The sequence below is a fragment of the Chiroxiphia lanceolata genome, chromosome 6, assembly GCF_009829145.1.
Source record: "Chiroxiphia lanceolata isolate bChiLan1 chromosome 6, bChiLan1.pri, whole genome shotgun sequence".
Taxonomy (NCBI): Eukaryota; Metazoa; Chordata; class Aves; order Passeriformes; family Pipridae; genus Chiroxiphia; species Chiroxiphia lanceolata.
In genome coordinates, this window is record NC_045642.1 from 62882091 (window position 1) to 62899757 (window position 17667).

At 54.5% G+C, this 17667-nt stretch overlaps 2 protein-coding genes across 4 annotated transcripts in view; both read left to right on the forward strand.

Moving 5' to 3' along the window:
* The window catches only part of TXNDC16 (thioredoxin domain containing 16), a 46620-nt gene extending 41335 nt beyond the window's left edge, over nucleotides 1-5285 (forward strand). For all 3 annotated transcript variants that reach the window (XM_032692049.1, XM_032692048.1, XM_032692050.1), the window contains exons 20-21: nucleotides 1443-1633; nucleotides 3264-5285. In XM_032692049.1, the coding sequence (XP_032547940.1) occupies nucleotides 1443-1633; nucleotides 3264-3547 (475 nt within the window). In that variant the 3' untranslated portion in view covers nucleotides 3548-5285. The remainder of the gene's footprint in view (nucleotides 1-1442; nucleotides 1634-3263) is intronic.
* The window catches only part of LOC116788859 (maestro heat-like repeat-containing protein family member 6), a 946858-nt gene that overhangs the window by 297571 nt on the left and 631620 nt on the right, over nucleotides 1-17667 (forward strand). The gene's annotated exons all lie outside the window — the stretch shown is intronic.

The following is a 17667-nucleotide window of genomic DNA, read 5'->3' on the forward strand; positions in this document are numbered from 1 at the left end:
CCTCATTCTTGCAGAGGGTCTAAACCCACTGTAGGGTGTCCTTGTCCTCATATGAGGTCCCTGTCCCTGAAGAAGCATCCCTGTCCTCTGAGGGGGTCCATAGAGGACTCCAGCAGATGGAGGGAGCAGGAAGTGCCTCCCACAGGGAGCCACATCCCAGGGCACGGCCCTCCTGGGGACAGCCAGGATGGAAGGGGACAAGGAGCCGGCTGAAAACTCCGGTCTGTGGGACTCCCGGGCAGCCCCAACACAGACCAACAGCTGCTGCAGTCTGGAAAATCCCACAGAGAATGAAATGATGAAGGTGGCACTGTCAGGCTGCTGCCAGGGGTAAAATATCCCCTTCCTCTCTTTGGGCAAGAAACTGGAGGGGACCTGTCTGTAAGTGGAAGAAATCAGTCTCAGAATCCCAGAACGGTCTGGGTTGGAAGGGACCTTAAAGGTCATCCAGTTCCACTGCCCTGCCACGGGCAGGGACACTTTCCACTCTCTCAGGTTGCTCCAAGCCCCGTCCAACCCAACCTGGAACACTTCCAGGAATGGGGCAGCCTCAGCTTCTCTGGGCAACCTGTGCCAGGACCTCTCCACCCTCACAGGGAAGAATTCCTTCCCCATATCCCATCTAACCCTGCCCTCTGGCAGTGGGAAGCCATTACCCCTTGTCCTGTCCCTCCATGCCCTTGTCAAAAGTCCCTCATCCTAGAAAGAGGATCTCATTCCTATGGCAAGAGCCAGCTCAGACCTGGAGCATCAGGTCCAGAAGGGCTCAGCATCTTCATGAGCTTGCTGTCCCTCTCTCTCAGTGTCACTCTCTGTCACTTGGGGAAGTTGCCATCCTATCCCCACCCCTGGGGAAGTCCCAGGGGCTGAACCACCTGAGCACAGCCCTCTACATCAGCTCCTGCCTTTCCATCCCTGTGGAATTGATGCTGCTGTGGGGCAGTGGCAGCAGCCAGGCTGGAAGGAGCTGGCAGCTCTCCCTGCTGACAGGGACTGACCCGGGGGGCTGCAGGAACCTGTCACGCTCCAGTCTCACCTGTTCTTAAAAGCTTAAGGTGGAGAACATCTCCCACCTTCCTATGGAGTTTTCCCTGCTCAAGGATTCTTTACACATCCAATTTCCTGTCCATTCCCTCTCTGTTGTATGCCAGTAGGTTCCTTAAGGCATTGAGCTTATTGAGCTTAGAATCATGGAATGGTTTGGGTTGGAAGGGACCTTAAAAACCATCTCATTCCAACCCCCTGCCATGGGCAGGGACACCTTCCACTATCCCAGGTTGCTCCAAGCCCTGTCCAACGTGGCCTTGAACACTTCCAGCAATGAGGCTCCTACAGTCCCACAGGCAAAACTGGGCTTTGTTGGATGTTACCCAAGGGATTTGGTGCTTGCTTGGCTCTCAGTGTTGCTATGTTCCCAAACCTGAATCTCCTCTTCCCAAAAGGAAGAAGACTCCAGTGGGATACGGGATCCTGAGGACGTACTTTTCTGCCGTGCCTTCGCTGCCTGTTCTCGTCTGGGTGAACCTCCACGCCGGGGGTCAGGTTTTCCAGTTCCCACCAGAGCAGTCCATCACTGAAGTGAACATCTTGTCTTGGCTGGAGAAGCTCCAAGCAGGACTGGAGACTCCCAGCTGTAAGTGGACACAGGTTTATAACGTTCCTAAGCACACACTGTGAGCTCCAGTCTGTTTATGAGAAGACACTACATGCAATAAATTGTCTGCCCTGGAATTTAATGATGGAAAAACTAGCTCTGCTAGCTAGGGCTGGAGAAGTACAAATAGTTCAGCCAGGAGACAATACCCACACTCACAAGTTTGCTCTGAGACTGTTTAATGTTCAGAGCCAAACGTGAATAGTTGGGAATCAACATCTTTTCCCTGTGAAAATCCCCAAACGTGGCTGTGCTCTCCTGTTGCTCCAAACAGACCTGAAGGAGAGCTTGCTATTAAAACATCTCCCAACTCCTAGTTGTCAGTGTAAGAAATAGCTGATCATCAGGCACCTTCCAGCATTTTTTTTTTTGGATAGGAAAGGATAAGGAAGCTGGTGTCTTGCTGTGGTCTTTGGGACATAAATGGTTGGCATGTTCTGCCTTGAGCAGCCTGAGGAAGCTTTGGAGGAAGGCAGCATGGATATGCCTTCCTTGACAAAGCTGGAGAGGGACTTTGGACAAAGGCCTGGGGGGACAAGGGGGAATGGCTTCCCATTGAGAGAGGGCAGGGTTAGATGGGATATTGGGAAGGAATTCCTGGCTGTGAGGGTGATGAGGCCCTGGCACAGGTTTCCCAGAGAAGCTGTGGCTGCCTCATCCCTGGAATTACTCAAGGGCAGGTTGGACAGGGCTTGGAGCAATCTGGGCTAGTGGAAGGTGTCCCTGCCCATGGCAGGGGGTTGGAATGAGATGGGCTTTAAGGTCCCTTCCAACCCAAACCGTTCTAGGACTCTATGATTCTTATGTGTTATGAGTAGCCACGAAATGCTACAGGGATCTTGGGAATTGCTGGCTGCCAGCCTGCTCCAGGCTCTGGAAAGGCTGTGAGGTGACTCCACTTATATTTAAATATTTTAAAATGAGTCTTTCAGAGCAAATGTTTCCAAATGCTGGCGTCAACCTGGTGAGGTGGGGTGTGTAGGCTGTTACTGGAGCTGAAGACACCGTGCTGACCCAGTTCTCCTGTGAGAACCCCATGAGCCAGCCCTCTTCCCACTCCTTTTTCCATTGCCACTGCTGAGGACACCTGGCTGACATGTAGGTCTCTAGGTAGGGACCTTAGTTTTCAGGTCAGCTCGTGTCTGAGCATCTCACCACATCCCAAGATCCAAGGGCATAGCTCAAGGGCAGCCTTGGCCAGCTCCAGTAAATAGGAATTCACCCCCTGGCTGGTTTAGTTTGGGTGGCAATATGAGTTTTGGAGGAAAGAGAGTGCCCAGGGAAGTTGTGGCTGCCCCATCCCTGGAAATGTTCAAGGCCTGGTTGGGTGGGGCTTGGAGCAACTTGGTCTAGGGGAAGGTGTCCCTGCCCACAGCAGAGGAGTGGAATGAGGTGATCTTTAAGGTCACTTTCAACCCAAACCTGGGTCAACCCAAGTCTGGGATTTTACAATTTTATCATCTGTAAGAAAAGATTTTTAATTTTGTATTTCCTGAAAGGGCAAAAAAAAAAAAAAAAAAGCCATAATTCCTCTGAAAGGGAAATATCCCTTTGGAGGATGAGGCATAACTCTTTAACTTACCAACATGGGACTGTATTTGCTCCTCAGGTACCTTGTCTGAGGAGGACTGGAAACCACCTCTCCCTGCTTACGACTTCCTTCAGATGATGGAGGCAGCCGTGCCCGAGCTCCCCCTCCACACTTCCCACCACCCTGGGGACGTGCCAGCCCAGCATCCACCTGAGAGCCCAACAGGGGACACTGCCACCCGGGAAGAGCCATCCCAGGAGAGCGTGGCAGGGAAAGCTGGATCCCCCGGGAGGGACCTGCGAGGCACAGCCCCGAGACTGGCGGCCAGGGAGAAACAGGGCAGGAGACACAGCGAGCTCTGAGGGCTGGGGCAGGGAAATGTGGGGCTGCCCACGGAAACCTCACACTTTCCCAGCCCTCCCTGGGCCTCTGCACCAAGGAGACAAGTGGTTTGAGCTGTAAGAGAGTGGTGAAGGGGTAAACCAGCTCCCTGCTGCAGCGTGTTTCCAATGCCAGAGACGTGTCTGTACATCCCACATGTTGCCCCCTGGCTGCTGTTGGAAGCTCCCCGTGCAACAAACTACACTGGGAAAGACAAATCAGCATAGCCCTGCTCTGTAGTTTCCCTAAATCTCACACAGTCACTTTGGGAAGGGGTGAGTGATTCCAAGATAAAAAGCCAGTTTCCTCCCTGGTCTAAGTAGGAGCTCTACGGATGGGTGTCAGCAAGTCCTGCAATTCCACCTGCACTGGAACCGTGTGGAGCCAGGATGGCCAGTGTTCCACCCACTCCTGGGCTGCTCCAACCAGCACCTGCTTGTGCTTACACCTGACTTGTGACCCAAACTCATGAGCGTGTTCATCCTCAGGGGTAAGAGAAGGATCTGGTTAAAGCAGATTTGTTACAGAGGCCAGAGCTCAGCTCACACAACAGCCCTGAATAGCTGGGACAAAACTCTGCCAGCAAATCCCGAGGGTGGGCAGCTTGGGAGATGGCTTTCCTCACTGCTGGCATTTTCTTGGGCACAAGCCCAGGGGGTTATTTGCAGCCTCGACTTTTCTTTGCTCTTGGTGAGAGCGGCGAGGTTGGTGCTTCCTGAGCTGAGAATGGTGCTGGGAGTGAGGTCTGTGGGAAGCCCAGGACTGGAAATGAGGGGAGGGAGATGAAAGGCAAGTCTGGATCCTCCCAGGATGAGATGGAGCTGCTTCACATCCATAACTAGGTGAGGAGATGCAAAATCTGGGGAAGTGGCTTTCCGGCCTTTGCCCATCTCCTGGGGACAACAAATGGCGTGGGGTTGAAACTACGTGGTCTTTAAGGTCCCTTCCAACCCAAACCATTCTGGGATTCTGTGATCATCCCATCCCTTTCAATAAAAATCTCCCTTCCACAGCACCCCTGAGATGTGCTGGGAGGGTCAGACCCTCCTCCTTCTCCTTAGAGCTCTGAAATTCCTGGGAAGGGGAAAATCAATGGTAATGCTGAGAGTGTCGTAAACTGTGTTTCTCATGCCAGCCCACATGGCTGGGAGTATTTTGAAATGCCCAGAAATAGATCATTAGTTCTGGGCTCTCCTGGAAGCCCTTAATTGAATCAGACCATTTTTGGACTGAATGACAGGCTTTGAGCCAAAATGTATATACTTAAAGGAATAAACTGCAGCATGCTGATCAGAGGCAGTATTCCCAAGGGAATGGGAAGGTCAGGGTATGAACAGATCCTCCGTGAGTTCCCGTCATTTCTCTGCTCTATAAGGTCCTCACGCTGCTGGACCCCATGAGCTGTACATTGGTCATTTCCCGTCCTGTCCCTAATCACAGAATCCCAGAATGGTTTGGGTTGGAAGGGACCTTAAAGCCCATTTTGTTCTACCCCCTGACATGGGCAGGGACACCTTCCACTAGCCCAGGTTGCTCCAAGCCCTGTCCAACTTGGCCTTGGACACTTACAGGGATGGGGCATCCACAGCTTCCCTGGGCAATATGTTCCAGTGCTTTACCACCCTTACAGGGAAAATTCCTTCCCAATATCCCATCTAATCCTGCCCTCTGTCAGGTGAAGTGCAATACTTGAGTTTGTCATCGGTGTCTTAAATAAACTCCATCCTAAGTAGACTCGATCTGCATCTGTCCTGGGCGCTGGGTGGTGGGAGCAGGGTCTGCTGTCCTGGAGTGGGTGTCCTGCAGCAGCAGGATCCCTTCCTTCCACGGCGTTTGTGCAGGACAAGGAGCATTCCCACATCCCCGCTCTTGTCCACGTGTCCTTTCCCAGCCGCAGCCCTTCTCCCGTGCCGGGTCGGGGCGGGAGTTTGTCACTAGGGGTCAGTGCCACATCTCCGTCGTGGCTTCGCGAGTCGCCGCCTCTCCCGGTGCTGCTGGATTGACGCTGGAGCGTTGCCACCAAAGGGATGAGAGGTCAGAGATGGCTTCCCAGTGAGATCTTGTGGGGGAACTTTTTGCTCCCAGGGAGTCCTGGCTCTGCTGGCTTCATCCCCCATCAACAGCGGGGTCCACCAGGTTGAGCCTCCCAGGTTGGGTTGGGGTGCCAGGAGTCCTGAGCTGAGCCCACTTTGCCAGTGCCAGTGTGGTGACCTGGGAAGGGATGTGGTTGTCCGTGTCCTACTCCTACCATCATCCAGCTGGGGAGGCTGGATTTGCTGTGGATGCGGGTCAGGATCCTGGACCATATGAGGTGTCTTTGAGTTTGTTGGGATTTTATTTTTCAATACAAAATATCTTTTTCATTGTGTAGCACCAGCAGGAACTTGGTTTGGAAGGGATCTTAAAGGTCATCTCGCTCCAGCCCCTGCCATGGGCAGGGACACCCTCCACTATCCCAGATTGCTCCAAGCCCTGTCCAACCTGGCCTGGAACACTTCCAGGGATGGGGCAGCCACAGCTTCTCTGGGCAGATGGGGAAATCTGTGGAGTCAGATATGTGCTGGGATGTGTAGGGACAGGCAGAAGATGTTAGGGATATTGGGGCAGTTTGATGGTGGTCTGCATCCCACAGTGCTCCTTCACCGGAGGAAACACTCCTGCATTGTTTGGAACAGCTCTGGCTCTGGGGTGGAAAGAAACACTCAGTGGGTGTTTATAGAACCAGAGTCACAGAGTGGTCTGGGTTGGAAGGGACCTTTAAAGGGCATCCAGTCCAACCCCCTGGATGGGCAGGGACACCTTTCACTGGACCAGGTTGGTCCAAGCCTCATCCAACCTGCCCTTGAATTACGACTTGGAGTGAGAAGTGAGTTGGAGGTGGGAGAGCTCTGGCTCTGGGGGGTAGCTGGGAAGGACGGAGCAAATCCCACCAGGCTGGAGGACTGAGATGACTGCGGTGCTGTCCTACTCCCCAAGCAGCAGGAGGCAGCCAGGGATCACCAGGACACGTGTACATCAACATCTCTCCTTGTGTCAGCAATGCTGGTGCTGAGGTGAGGTGAGATCTCAAGGACACTGATGTTATCAGCTCCTTCTTCAACCATTTAACAACAAAAGATGTGTTTGTCTGGGTAAACCACAGATCTGAGTCCCCTGGTGATGCTACCGGGGTGCAGGCTGAGCTGGAGATTTCCTGACAGATATGGATGGACTGTTTACAGCTTTAGACCAAACTTCTTTTGATGGGACTTCATCTCAGCACTGCTCCAAAGGCGGCCATTTGGATGTGCTTCAGGAGCCTTTCAGGGGGTGTTTAAATGTCAGTGGTTGATTAGAAGATAAAATGATGATAAACATGCACATAAATAAAGGATTATATGCTTGTCCTAGAAGGCAAAACAATTTATTGTCCAAAACAACTGGAAATTCTCCGTGTTGGTCCCTTCCAACTCAGTGTGTTCTGTGGTTCTCTGATCTCTCACCATCCTCAAGGACTCCTACAAAACCATCATCACCTGTTAGGAGGGAGGAAGGCTTGCAGCAGTGCTCCCTGCAGGGCAGGAGGAATATTAAGGGTGTGGGTTTTGTTTTCCATGTTTAAAGGCTTTTAGAGGAAGGATTATGGAGGTGCCTGCTGGTCTCCAAACCATGGGACATGGGAAGCAGCCGTGGCGTTTCTCCCAGCTTTTCCACCCTTTGAGTAAAATGAAGGTGGTGAATGACAAGTCCTTGTGTTGGAAGGTGGATTTTCCAAATTGGCTGTTCCTAGCCCATCCTGGACCACTGATGGCCACAGTCCCTCCCAGCAAGCCTCCCTCCATGGCCAGGCTCTCCTCTGGCTGTGCCACAGGGATACAGCTGCAGGACGACGGAAGGGACGGCTGCAGCAGGGAGGATGCAGGAGAGGACACTGTCCCCAGGAGGGAGATGCTGCAGGGCAGGAGCAGGGGCACGGGAAGGACAGATCTGCCTGGATGGATTCCAGCAGCACTGCCAGGATGTGGAGCAGGACAAGACCTGGTGAGCTGGCTTGTGTCCCTTGAGCTCATCGGTGCCTGGTGCTGTGTGGGGACAGGGAGGCTGGCAGGGCTGGGGGATGGTGGGAACCAGCCACTCCACCCCATCTGGTGGCTCAGCCTGGCAGAGATGCTCTCCCTGCAGGGCAGGTTTGTCTCCAGCAGGGCTTGGCCACGATCCATGTCCCAGGGCACCCACCCCTGCCAGCAGCGGCGGAGCCGCATCCGGGACTGTTTGTCCGGAGTTGCCGGGTGAGGTTGACCTCCTGCTGAGGGTTTCTGGAATTGCCTGGGCCAGACCTCAGCCCACCCTTGGGGGCATCCAGGTTTCCAAGGGTGATGCAATCCGTCCTGGTAGCCTGGTGCTGTGTTCCCTGTGACTTTGGCATTGCCTAAGGGGGTGGGAGAAGGATCCTGTGGCTCCGCAGTGCCTGGGGTGTCCATCACTGCCAGTACGTCCCACTGGCCAGACCCAAACCAGCTCCCTGAGTCCACCCCTGTTAATTTGGGGACCAACCTGGGGGAATCTGGGGACAAACTGGCAGATAGATGTTGGTCCAGGGGTGGGATGGGAAGCAACTGATCTCCTATTGGCACAATCGGAGGTGGCTGAGGAGCTGCTCTGGGAAAACAGAGTGCAGGGGCAGGATGGAGCTGGGATGTGAGATGAGAGGTGGCAGCTGAGCAGGATGTGGTTCCTCATGGCTCTTCCACCTGGCACTTCCATTGCTAAAAATACAACAGGCCCAGGGAAGAATCCCCAGCCCCCAGCCTTTAGCTTGCAAGGTGGTCGTGATGGGATCTCCAACCCTTCTGCCCCATGCCCAGCATGGGCAGGGATTGGGTCTCAAGGACACCACTGGCTCCATCCTCCTGGAGCCAGCGATTGAGATGGAGCCGGGACGAGCAGCCCAAGCCATTTCCCAGTCATTTCCCTTCTCTCTGTATTTTCCCTTCCCAACAGAGGTGCTCCACCTCCAGCATCCTCTGGGACTACACCCACAGCGTCCTCTGTTCCCAAGCTGGGTCTGTGCAGGGACCTCACTGCCTGTGACTCTCACACCCAGGGGGTGAAGTCCGAGTCCGGGCTGGAAGAGCAGCAACCATGACGGACCATCCCACGGCGATCCCTTCACAGATCCCTTCTCCCCCCGTTGCTGGAAGGGGGTTCTGTGGGGCTGGGAAGGCAGCATGTCCCCGGCGCCACGTCGCTGGCTCCATTGTTCATTATTCTCCCCTGGCTCTTGGAGCCGGCCTGGAGACGGGAAGCGATAAGTGGGGAGAGGGCACCGCTGCGGTTCCTGCGCTCCAGCAGGTTGTTTCCCGACCTCTCCTTAGGTAAACTCAGCCCTTGGCCTCCCTTGGAGTTTGCTTTGCTGTCCCGCTCTCCTGCAGGCCGGTGTGGGGCCCAGGGGAGCAGCCTGGCTCTATTAATAGCCCCTGGGATTGCCCAATCCCTCCTGTGTGTTGAAAGAGCAGCTGCAACACCGTCATTCAGCCCTTGGTGGCAACACACGGACCAGTTCCTTGGAAGGGCTCTGCTGGGAAGGCTCCCAGACCCCGAAGGCGACACTCGGTTCTCTGGCAGCGTGGGGAGGTGGGGAAGAGCCTTTGCTCCATAGGACGGGGATTTCTTGGCTTGCTCAAAACACAAATAATGGTACCACTAACCTTGGTGGTGTTCTCCCCATGGGCCACTGCCCAAGCTCGTGGGCTGGATCTGTGAAGAGTAAAAACCAGGACCCTTGGGGAGGGCAAAGCCATGGAATCATGGAGTCATGTAAGTTGGAAAAAACCTCTGAGATCATGTTCCCCCAGCACTGCAAAGTCCCATCAAATCACGTCCCCATCCACACAGCTTTTGAATCCCTCCAGGGATGGGGACTCCACCACTGCCATGGACAGCCTGTGCCAGGGCCGGACAACTTTCCCTAATATCCAGTCTAAGCCTCCCCTGGTGCAGCTTCAGGAGGTTTTCTCTGGTCCTCAGGGCTGAAACAGACTCCTGGGAATGAAATCCATGGTGTCCCTATCCCAGCCCCTTGCTCCATGAGCAGCCCTGCCCGGAGGAGAGTGGAGAGCAGAGCCTCGGTGCAGTGCATGGAGCATCTCCTCAGGCTCCTGCTGAGTTTTAAGTCTTGGAGTCTCCTGGAATTGGGCTTGTGAGCGACCCACGTTGGGGAGAGGGAGCTTTGGAGGGCTGGGTTACCCTGGAGGTGTGCTCTGGGTGACTCTCTGTGGGGCCCTGCTGTGGGGAGGTGAGTGGGAGAATTGGCCCACAGGGAGAGGTGGGATCCTGGATATGGATGTGTGAGGGATGCTACAGCTGGGAGAGTTCAGCTCAGCACAGCAGTGAGCAGGGGAGGGAGCCCCAGCTGTGAGGCACTAACACCAAGGCAAATATTTGGAAAGGCACTTGCTGCCCAAAAATAGCTGGAAAAGCTTTCAGGAGCAAAGCTGGAACGACGTCCATGGACAGCAGCCAGAGTCCCCCAGCCCACGGCAGTTCCCAGTGCAGGGGACAGAGGTGGGAAAGGGACATGACCAGTGTCTGTCCGTGAATTACCCTTCCTGTGGTAGTGGGGGAGGCATCTCTAGGGCTCCTTTTGGGTCCCTCCCTCCCTCCTAGGGTCCCATCCCATGGACCTGTCAGCTGAGAATAACTGAAAGCCTAAAGAGATTAACACCCACTGGAGGTGGAGCTCCAACTGGCTCAGAAACTTCAGCCAAAGCCCTGCCTGCTCCCATGCAGCTGGGTGTATATCCAAGCAGGCAGGGACAGCAGGCACCCGGGATGTCTGGGTGGGACTCCTTGCCAGGGGGGTGTGTCCAGAGTCCAATCCTGCCTCTTCCAGAACCATCCCTGGGGTTCTGCATTTCCCTCTTGCTTAATCTGCTGTCTCTGCCCAAAACACGCTCCACGGGAAGGGCACAGCTCCCAAAAGGACCCGTGGTGTCAAAGCCCCTCTCCCAGGTATGGGAATGAGCTGAGATGACAACCAGGGTGGGAACGACTGCGGGTTGACTCACTTGGCCACCGTCCCCTCCTGGGTCCCCACCCTGGTGACACTCATCCTTCCTTCTCCTTTCATGAAAAGCGGGAAAAACATGAGCTGGCAACACTCTGCCACACCATCCTCAGGGGCTCTGAATCCCCAGGGACACACCTGGGGACCCCAGGGGGACAAATCCCAAAAGCTCAAGGTCCCTCTGCCTCTCCTGCAGCCTCTTGCTCTTCCCCCTGGGAGGGGGAGGAGGCAGCAGTGAGGCTCTGCAGGCTCCAGGCAGGATCCTGCTTCATTCCTTCTCCGAGGGCAGACTTAGCTCCTCAATGGAGTCTTCCTCACCATGGAGGCACTGGAAGTACATTTGGAGCCTTAATTATGTGCTGGATTAATTATGGGGCTGACTGTGACATTCCTGGGTCCCACCTAGCTCTCAGGCAGTGCTGCTCCATGTTCCCACTGATCCCTGACCCTGGGGCATCAGCCAAACCCGGAATCCATGGAAAAAAGCGCCACCAAAACCCAGCCTGCCTGTTTATCCTCACTCCGTGATTTGTAGTGAGGTTAGAATCAGGAGCTGGGGATGTTTCTGGATGTCAGCTTGGACACGATGCCACGGCCTTGGGCTGTTGCATGTTGGAGCAGGGCTCAGAGATTGGTTGCCAAGGGACTTGGAGATCCCAGTACTCATGCTGGGAATGGGACACCTCCTGTGTGGCACCACCACCACCCCCAAGGACACTGGGATGGTCATCCTGGGTGGAATCTGCAGCAGAGACCCACAGCAGGAGTAGGGCAGGATGAGGTTGGCATCCAGCCTTCCCTCTCCCTGTCCATCCAGAGAGACACCAAGTCCCTTCTCCCAGGCTTTCTGTGCTGGAGGCAGATGGATCCCTCACTCCGAGTTGTACCAGGACTGGGAGGCCCAGCACGGATTCTCCCCCGGGCTTGGACTGGCCAAACATTAATCTATCTCCCTGGGAGCAAAGCAGGTCAGGAGAAAGCCATGGAGAGTGAAATGGTGAGGTTGGGAACATGACTCAGGCTGTGTCACCCCAGGGCAGTGCTGCACCAGCCGGAGGAAATCCCTCCTGGTTCGTGGCTTGGGAAGTCCTGTGGCTGGTCGGGACCACAGGGATCCAGCAATGCCACTCCACAGCAAAGAGGGCTCTAGTGACAGGGCACAGCCACATGCCAGCCTCGCTCCCCACTCCAGCAGCCCGGCCACAGAGGATGCAGGAAGGCAGCGAGATTCCCAGGGGGACACACGGGTCACCAAAACGATGCCTGGGCTGACTAAGAGAGAAAGCCGGGATTATTCACCGGCAGGGATTTCTCTCTTCCTTTATCGCATCCAGCAGCACAGCACGGCCTGTTTTTAGGACTCAGCTCCAGCTGGGACCAGGTCTCACATATTTTACTTTATCTCTGCAGTCTGATTCCCAGGGAATGGGAAAAGGGCTTCACAGCCCAGCCCAGCCGGCCCCGGCTCCCGATGGCAGAGCTTCAACTATTCCCCTGGCAAGCCCTGTCCTGCAGTACTGGAGGAGAGGGGCCAACTGGCTGCAATTCCCAGCTTTTCCCCTGTGCTGATGGTCCCAGCAACCTGGCAAAGATGTGAGGGCTCTGGGATGACACTCTCCACGTCCCCTCTCCTCACGAGGTAGGTTTCCCACCCTCGGGTTAATCCCTGGATGGATCCCAAGCGCCTTGCTGGGGATGGGGGTCCCTTCAGAAAAGGGGCTGGGAATTCAGAGGGGCTGGTTTGGCCTTTGGGAAGCACTAAACCATCAGCAGCTGAGGTTGCTCTGACTTCCCCTGTCCTTGGACTCCTTCCCTGAATCCCAGTTAATGTCTGCTGATGGAGACAAGCTACAAAGAGACCTTCAGCGTGAGCCAGCGGGACCAGCCCTACATTCCTGCCCCTAAACAGCTCCCAGAGCAGATCTGTGTCTTTAAGGATATGAGTTAAAGCCATTTAATCACAAGCCTCCTGTTGTCCATTTCCTTTGGACCTCCTCAGTTTTCCATGATTTTTTTTCTTGAGCAACATCCTTCTGAGATCCCGAGGATGGTTGAATATTGAGTCATCGGCAGCAGGGACTGTGTAACCCTGTTCTGCTCCCTCCCATTCCATGGATCTTCCCTGATCCACCGTAGTCCAGCGAGGGCAAACTCCTCTGTGCATCCAACCTCCCATCTAGGGAAAAGGAGCACTCCAGTGGTGCTGGGAACATCCGGCAGTCTCCCAGGAAAACAAGGCTGGGCTTTCAGCCAGGAGAGTTTTGCTCTTGCAGGAGTACATGGATGTCCCTGGTCTCGGCACCAACATGAGGTTGTTGACCCCCATTTGACCCAGCTCTTCGTCCCGGCCCTTCCATCTGCTGCTCGATATCTGGGATATGGAGACAGGCTGGGAGAGCTGGGGGGGTTCACCTGGAGAAGAGAAGGCTCCAGGGAGACCTGAGAGCCCCTTCCAGTGCCTAAAGGGGCTCCAAGAGAGCTGGAGAGGCACTTGGGACAAGGGATGGAGGGATAGGATAAGGAGGAATGGCTTCCCAGTGCCAGAGGGCAAGGTTAGATGGGATATGGGGAAGGAATTGTTGGCTGTGAGGGTGGCGATGCCCTGGCACAGGTTGTCCAGAGGAGCTGTGGCTGCCCCTGGATCCCTGGAAGTGTTGAAGGCCAGGTTGGACAGGGCTTGGAGCAATCTGGGATAGTGGAAAGTGTCCCTGCCCATGGCAGGGCAGTGGAACTGGATGACCTTTAAGGTCCCTTCCAACCCAGACCGTTCTGGGATTCTGAGACTGATTTCTTGCACTTACAGACAGGTCCCCTCCAGTTTCTTGCCCAAAGAGAGGAAGGGGATATTTTACCCCTGGCAGCAGCCTGACAGTGCCACCTTCATCATTTCATTCTCTGCAGATCTCAGCTCCCGCTAATTCCTCCTTGCTCTCCTCACAGTGACCTCCTCCTGCCCTGTCCCACTCCACTGCCCCTTCCATCTGGCTGTGTGGGATTTTCCAGACTGCAGCAGCTGTTGGTCTGTGTTGGGGCTGCTCAGGAGTCCCACAGATCGGAGTTTTCAGCCGGCTCCTTGTCCCCTTCCATCCTGGCTGTCCCCAGGAGGGCCGTGCCCTGGGATGTGGCTCCCTGTGGGAGGCACTCCCTGCTCCCTCCATCTGCTGGAGTCCTCTATGGACCCCCTCAGAGGACAGGGATGCTTCTTCAGGGACAGGGACCTCATATGAGGACAAGGACACCCTACAGTGGGTTTAGACCCTCTGCAAGAATGAGGAAGCAGCAATGAAGCCCCACAAGTAGAGGGACTTCCCACATGAGATCAGGGACCCCAATGCCAGGACAAGGATCCCACAGTGATCCCCCCCAAGGAGAGGGACACCACAGGACCCCCCTGAAAGGACAGAGACTCCCTGTAGGGACAAGGACATCCTACAAGGGGTTTAGACCCTCTGCAAGAATGAGTATCCCACAATGATGCCCTACAAGGACAGGGATTTCCCCTTTCGGAACAGGAACCCTGATGCCAGGACAAGGATCCCACAGTGACTCCCTATGAGGACAGGGACACCACAGGAGCTCCCTACAAGGATAGGATCTGCTCTGCAGGGATGGGGACCCCAGAGATGTCCCCTATGAGTTATGGCCCTTCGATCTGCCAGCATCCTTCACTCTCAGAAAGGCACCAGCAAGTCCAAGCGAGGGTGAAAGGGCAATTCAATAAAATTTTAAAAATGCACTGGGCACTGCTGGGTGAGGGAAAGTTCTCAAAGCAAACATGCCTGCAAGGAGAAATCCTTCCTGGCTTAGCACATCCTTCTAAAAACACGGAATGACTTCAGAAAAATGTGAGAAAACACGAGCTGCTCCTTCCCCAGAGGGAAAAAATAGGGAAAAGCAGCAGCGTGATGGTGTTTGGTGACTGGACCTGAATATCCCTGTCCTCCAGGGAATGGGGAATGAACTCCAGGGCCTTTGAGTGGACAGGATGGAGGTGTTGGGGATATCCCTGAGAGCATCTCTGCAATGCCCAAGCAGAGCTGATCTCCCTAAAAGAGTTGTCAGAGGCAGAATATTTGCTCAAATGCTCCCCAAACATCCTGGAAAAGGGATGTGCTGCACCAGGGGCCTTCAGCTCCATCTCCAAGGGAGATTATTGATTTTAAACCCTGTGAATCATGATTTATTCCAACAATTGCCACACATTAATCACGATAATGAATAATTAACGGAATAGCTCTTGTGAAGCTGTTCCAGAAGTGTTTGGCACCACAGGAGCACCAGCTATTTGAAGCTGAGCCCAGTTGCTCCATCCAGATGGAACAGGTGCCAGTGGGATGCACTGGCAGGAAAATGCCATGCCCAGGGAAGAAGAAGTGGCCACAATTCCCTGGCTTGTGCAAGAAGCTCCAGCAAGGCAGGGAAATGCTGAGCAAACCACTTTGGGAAGGATGCTCGGAGGGAAGGACCTCTCTGAGGGGGTAATGGCCACTTGAGCCAGAGGATGTCCGGCCCTGGATGTCCTGGTGTTTGGTTTTGATCCCTGAACCCTCTCAAAAAGGTCAGGGATCTGTTCTGGGATGCCCCCCAACCCCTCAGCAGTGACAAGTCTCAAGCTTCCAGAGCATCTTGTGGGGAGCACTGGAGTTTCCAGGGCTGATTTGGCTGCCAAAAATGGGGAACAGAAAAGGAAAATGAAATGGGGGCTGATGGCAAAGTACCATCCACAGAGAAACCAGCTGGGAACAGCAATTCCAATGGGCAGTCACACCAGCCTGGAAGCCTTTTGCCTTATCCCCTTTCCCCTTTCACTTTTCCCCTTTCCCTTTTCCCCTTTCCCCTTTCCTCTTTCTCATTTCCCCTTTCCCCTGTCTCCTCTCCCTTATTTCCCTTATTTCCCTTTCCCCTTTCACTTTTCTCTTTCCCTTTCCCTTTTCCCCTTTCCCCTTTCCTCTTTCCCATTTCCCCTTTCCCATCTCCTTTCCCTTATTTCTCTTTCCCCTATTCTCTTTCCCTTTCTCTTTCCCTTTCCTTTTTCCTGTCCCCTTTTCCTTCCCCTTTTCTCTTCCCCTTGTCCTCTTCCCCATTCCCTTGTCCCCTGTCCCCTTTTCCTTTCCATTTTCTCTTTTTGTTTCCATTTTCTCCTGCCCTTTCCCTGTCTCCTTCCCCTTTCCCTCGTCGCCATGTCCCCCCTGTCCCCTTTTCCTCTCCCTTTTCTCTTGCCACCTTTCCCCTGTCCCCATCCCTGTTTGCAGAGCTACAGGAGGTTTGCAGAGGCTTCCTGCTCCTCTTTATCCACACCATGGATGTTGTCCTGCAGCAGAAAAGAGGGATGGTGGTGGTTTTGCTGGGAACAGCCCCAGGGGACCACTGGATTCCGGGGATGGCAATGACCCGGGATACTGCAGGAAACAGGAGCACTCTTGAAGCTTTCCAAAACTGATGCCTGAGGGGATCATTCCAAGATGATGAGCAGCTTCCTCCAGCAACCCCGGGGACCACTTGGCACAGCCCCTCAGCCAGGACATGGGCTGTCCCTGCCTTCCCCAGGCACTGCCTGGTTTGCTGGATGAGCACCGAGAACTCATCCTTAGGGATCTGTGGGTCAATCCGGCCTCTGTGGGGCCCTTGGAGAGCCCTCACAGCTGGAAACGAGCACTTCCCAGCTCCAACTGGAGGGAAAAGGTCTTTAGTAGAGGAAACAGCAGCTGCTCATGACAAATAACTGTCCTCTCGTGTGTACATCCCCTCCACATGACAAACCCCATCTCTCTCCAGCCGCTGCGTGGCCAAAGCTCTGGTAGCACGAATGTCCAGGGATAAACAGGCTCTCCAAACCACCCTGGGAATGGCTTCATGTAAACAGTTACTTCTCTTTATAACTCTGGTCAAAACTCTGTCTGCTTTGATGTCTCACATCTGTCCTGGCTCACACCATTTCCTCCTGCCCCCGCGACAACAGAGAGATCAAACCTTGTCCCCTCAGTGCTTGGGACACTGGGCTCCCACTAAATGGATCCATAGTGGATTTTACCCATCCCACTGCTGTGCTGCTTACTCAGCATCTCCCAGGTGCTTTCTAGGGTTGATATTACAGTGCAGGCGAGAGCAGAGGGAGGAGGTTGGTGAAGAGAGTGGTGCTGGAAGGGATCTGGGGAGGGTGATGGATTCAGGGAGCTCTGGAGGGATCTCCCAGCACCATTTCAGTGCTTCTAGGCAGGGGAAAAGGAGGTAGCAGGGAGCAAAGTCCTCCTTTTGTGCATCCTTGGGGATGCTGGAGGGTGAAAGGCTGGACATGCCCTGACCTTCTGCATTGGCAGCCCATGTCCTGGGCTCATCCCACAGCTTGGGCAGCAGGGTGAGGAAAGGGGATTCTGCCCCTCTGCCCTGCTCAGGTAAGACCCCCCTGCAGAGCTGCCTCCAGCTCTAGGGTCCAACATCAGAAGGACTTGGAGCTGCTGGAGCAAGTCCAGAGGAGAGCACGGAAATGCTCCAAGGGCTGGAGCCCCTCTGCTCTGGAGCCAGGCTGGGAGAGCTGGGGGTGTTCACCTGGAGAAGAGAAGGCTCCAGGGAGACCTGAGAGCCCCTTCCAGTGCCTAAAGAGGCTCCAGGAGAGCTGGAGGCTCTTTCACATTATTATTTCCCCTCTTTATTCCCTTTCTTAATTTTCCGGAGTTTCCCCGGTCAGTGTGGGGTGCTGAGGGAACGGCTGTGGGAGAAATGTAGTTCCCATGCTGGGAAGAGATGCTCCCAGAACGTGGAGGGGAAACTGAGGTAAAGGAATCCCAAAATGGTTTGGATTGGAAAGGGCTTTAAAGCTCATCTCATTCCACCCCCTGCCATGGGCAGGGACACCTTCCACTAGCCCAGGTTGCTCCAAGCCCCATCCAACCTGGCCTTGGACACTTCCAGGGGTGGGATGTGTCAGACTTGTAGGACTGGAGTGCTGTTGTTTTGACCAGGGCAGGACCTCCCTCACAAACCGGATGTTCAGAAAAAACAATCTGTTACAGGTGGTTTTTTCAGGGATTTTTTTTTTTTTCCAGCCACAAGTCTGAC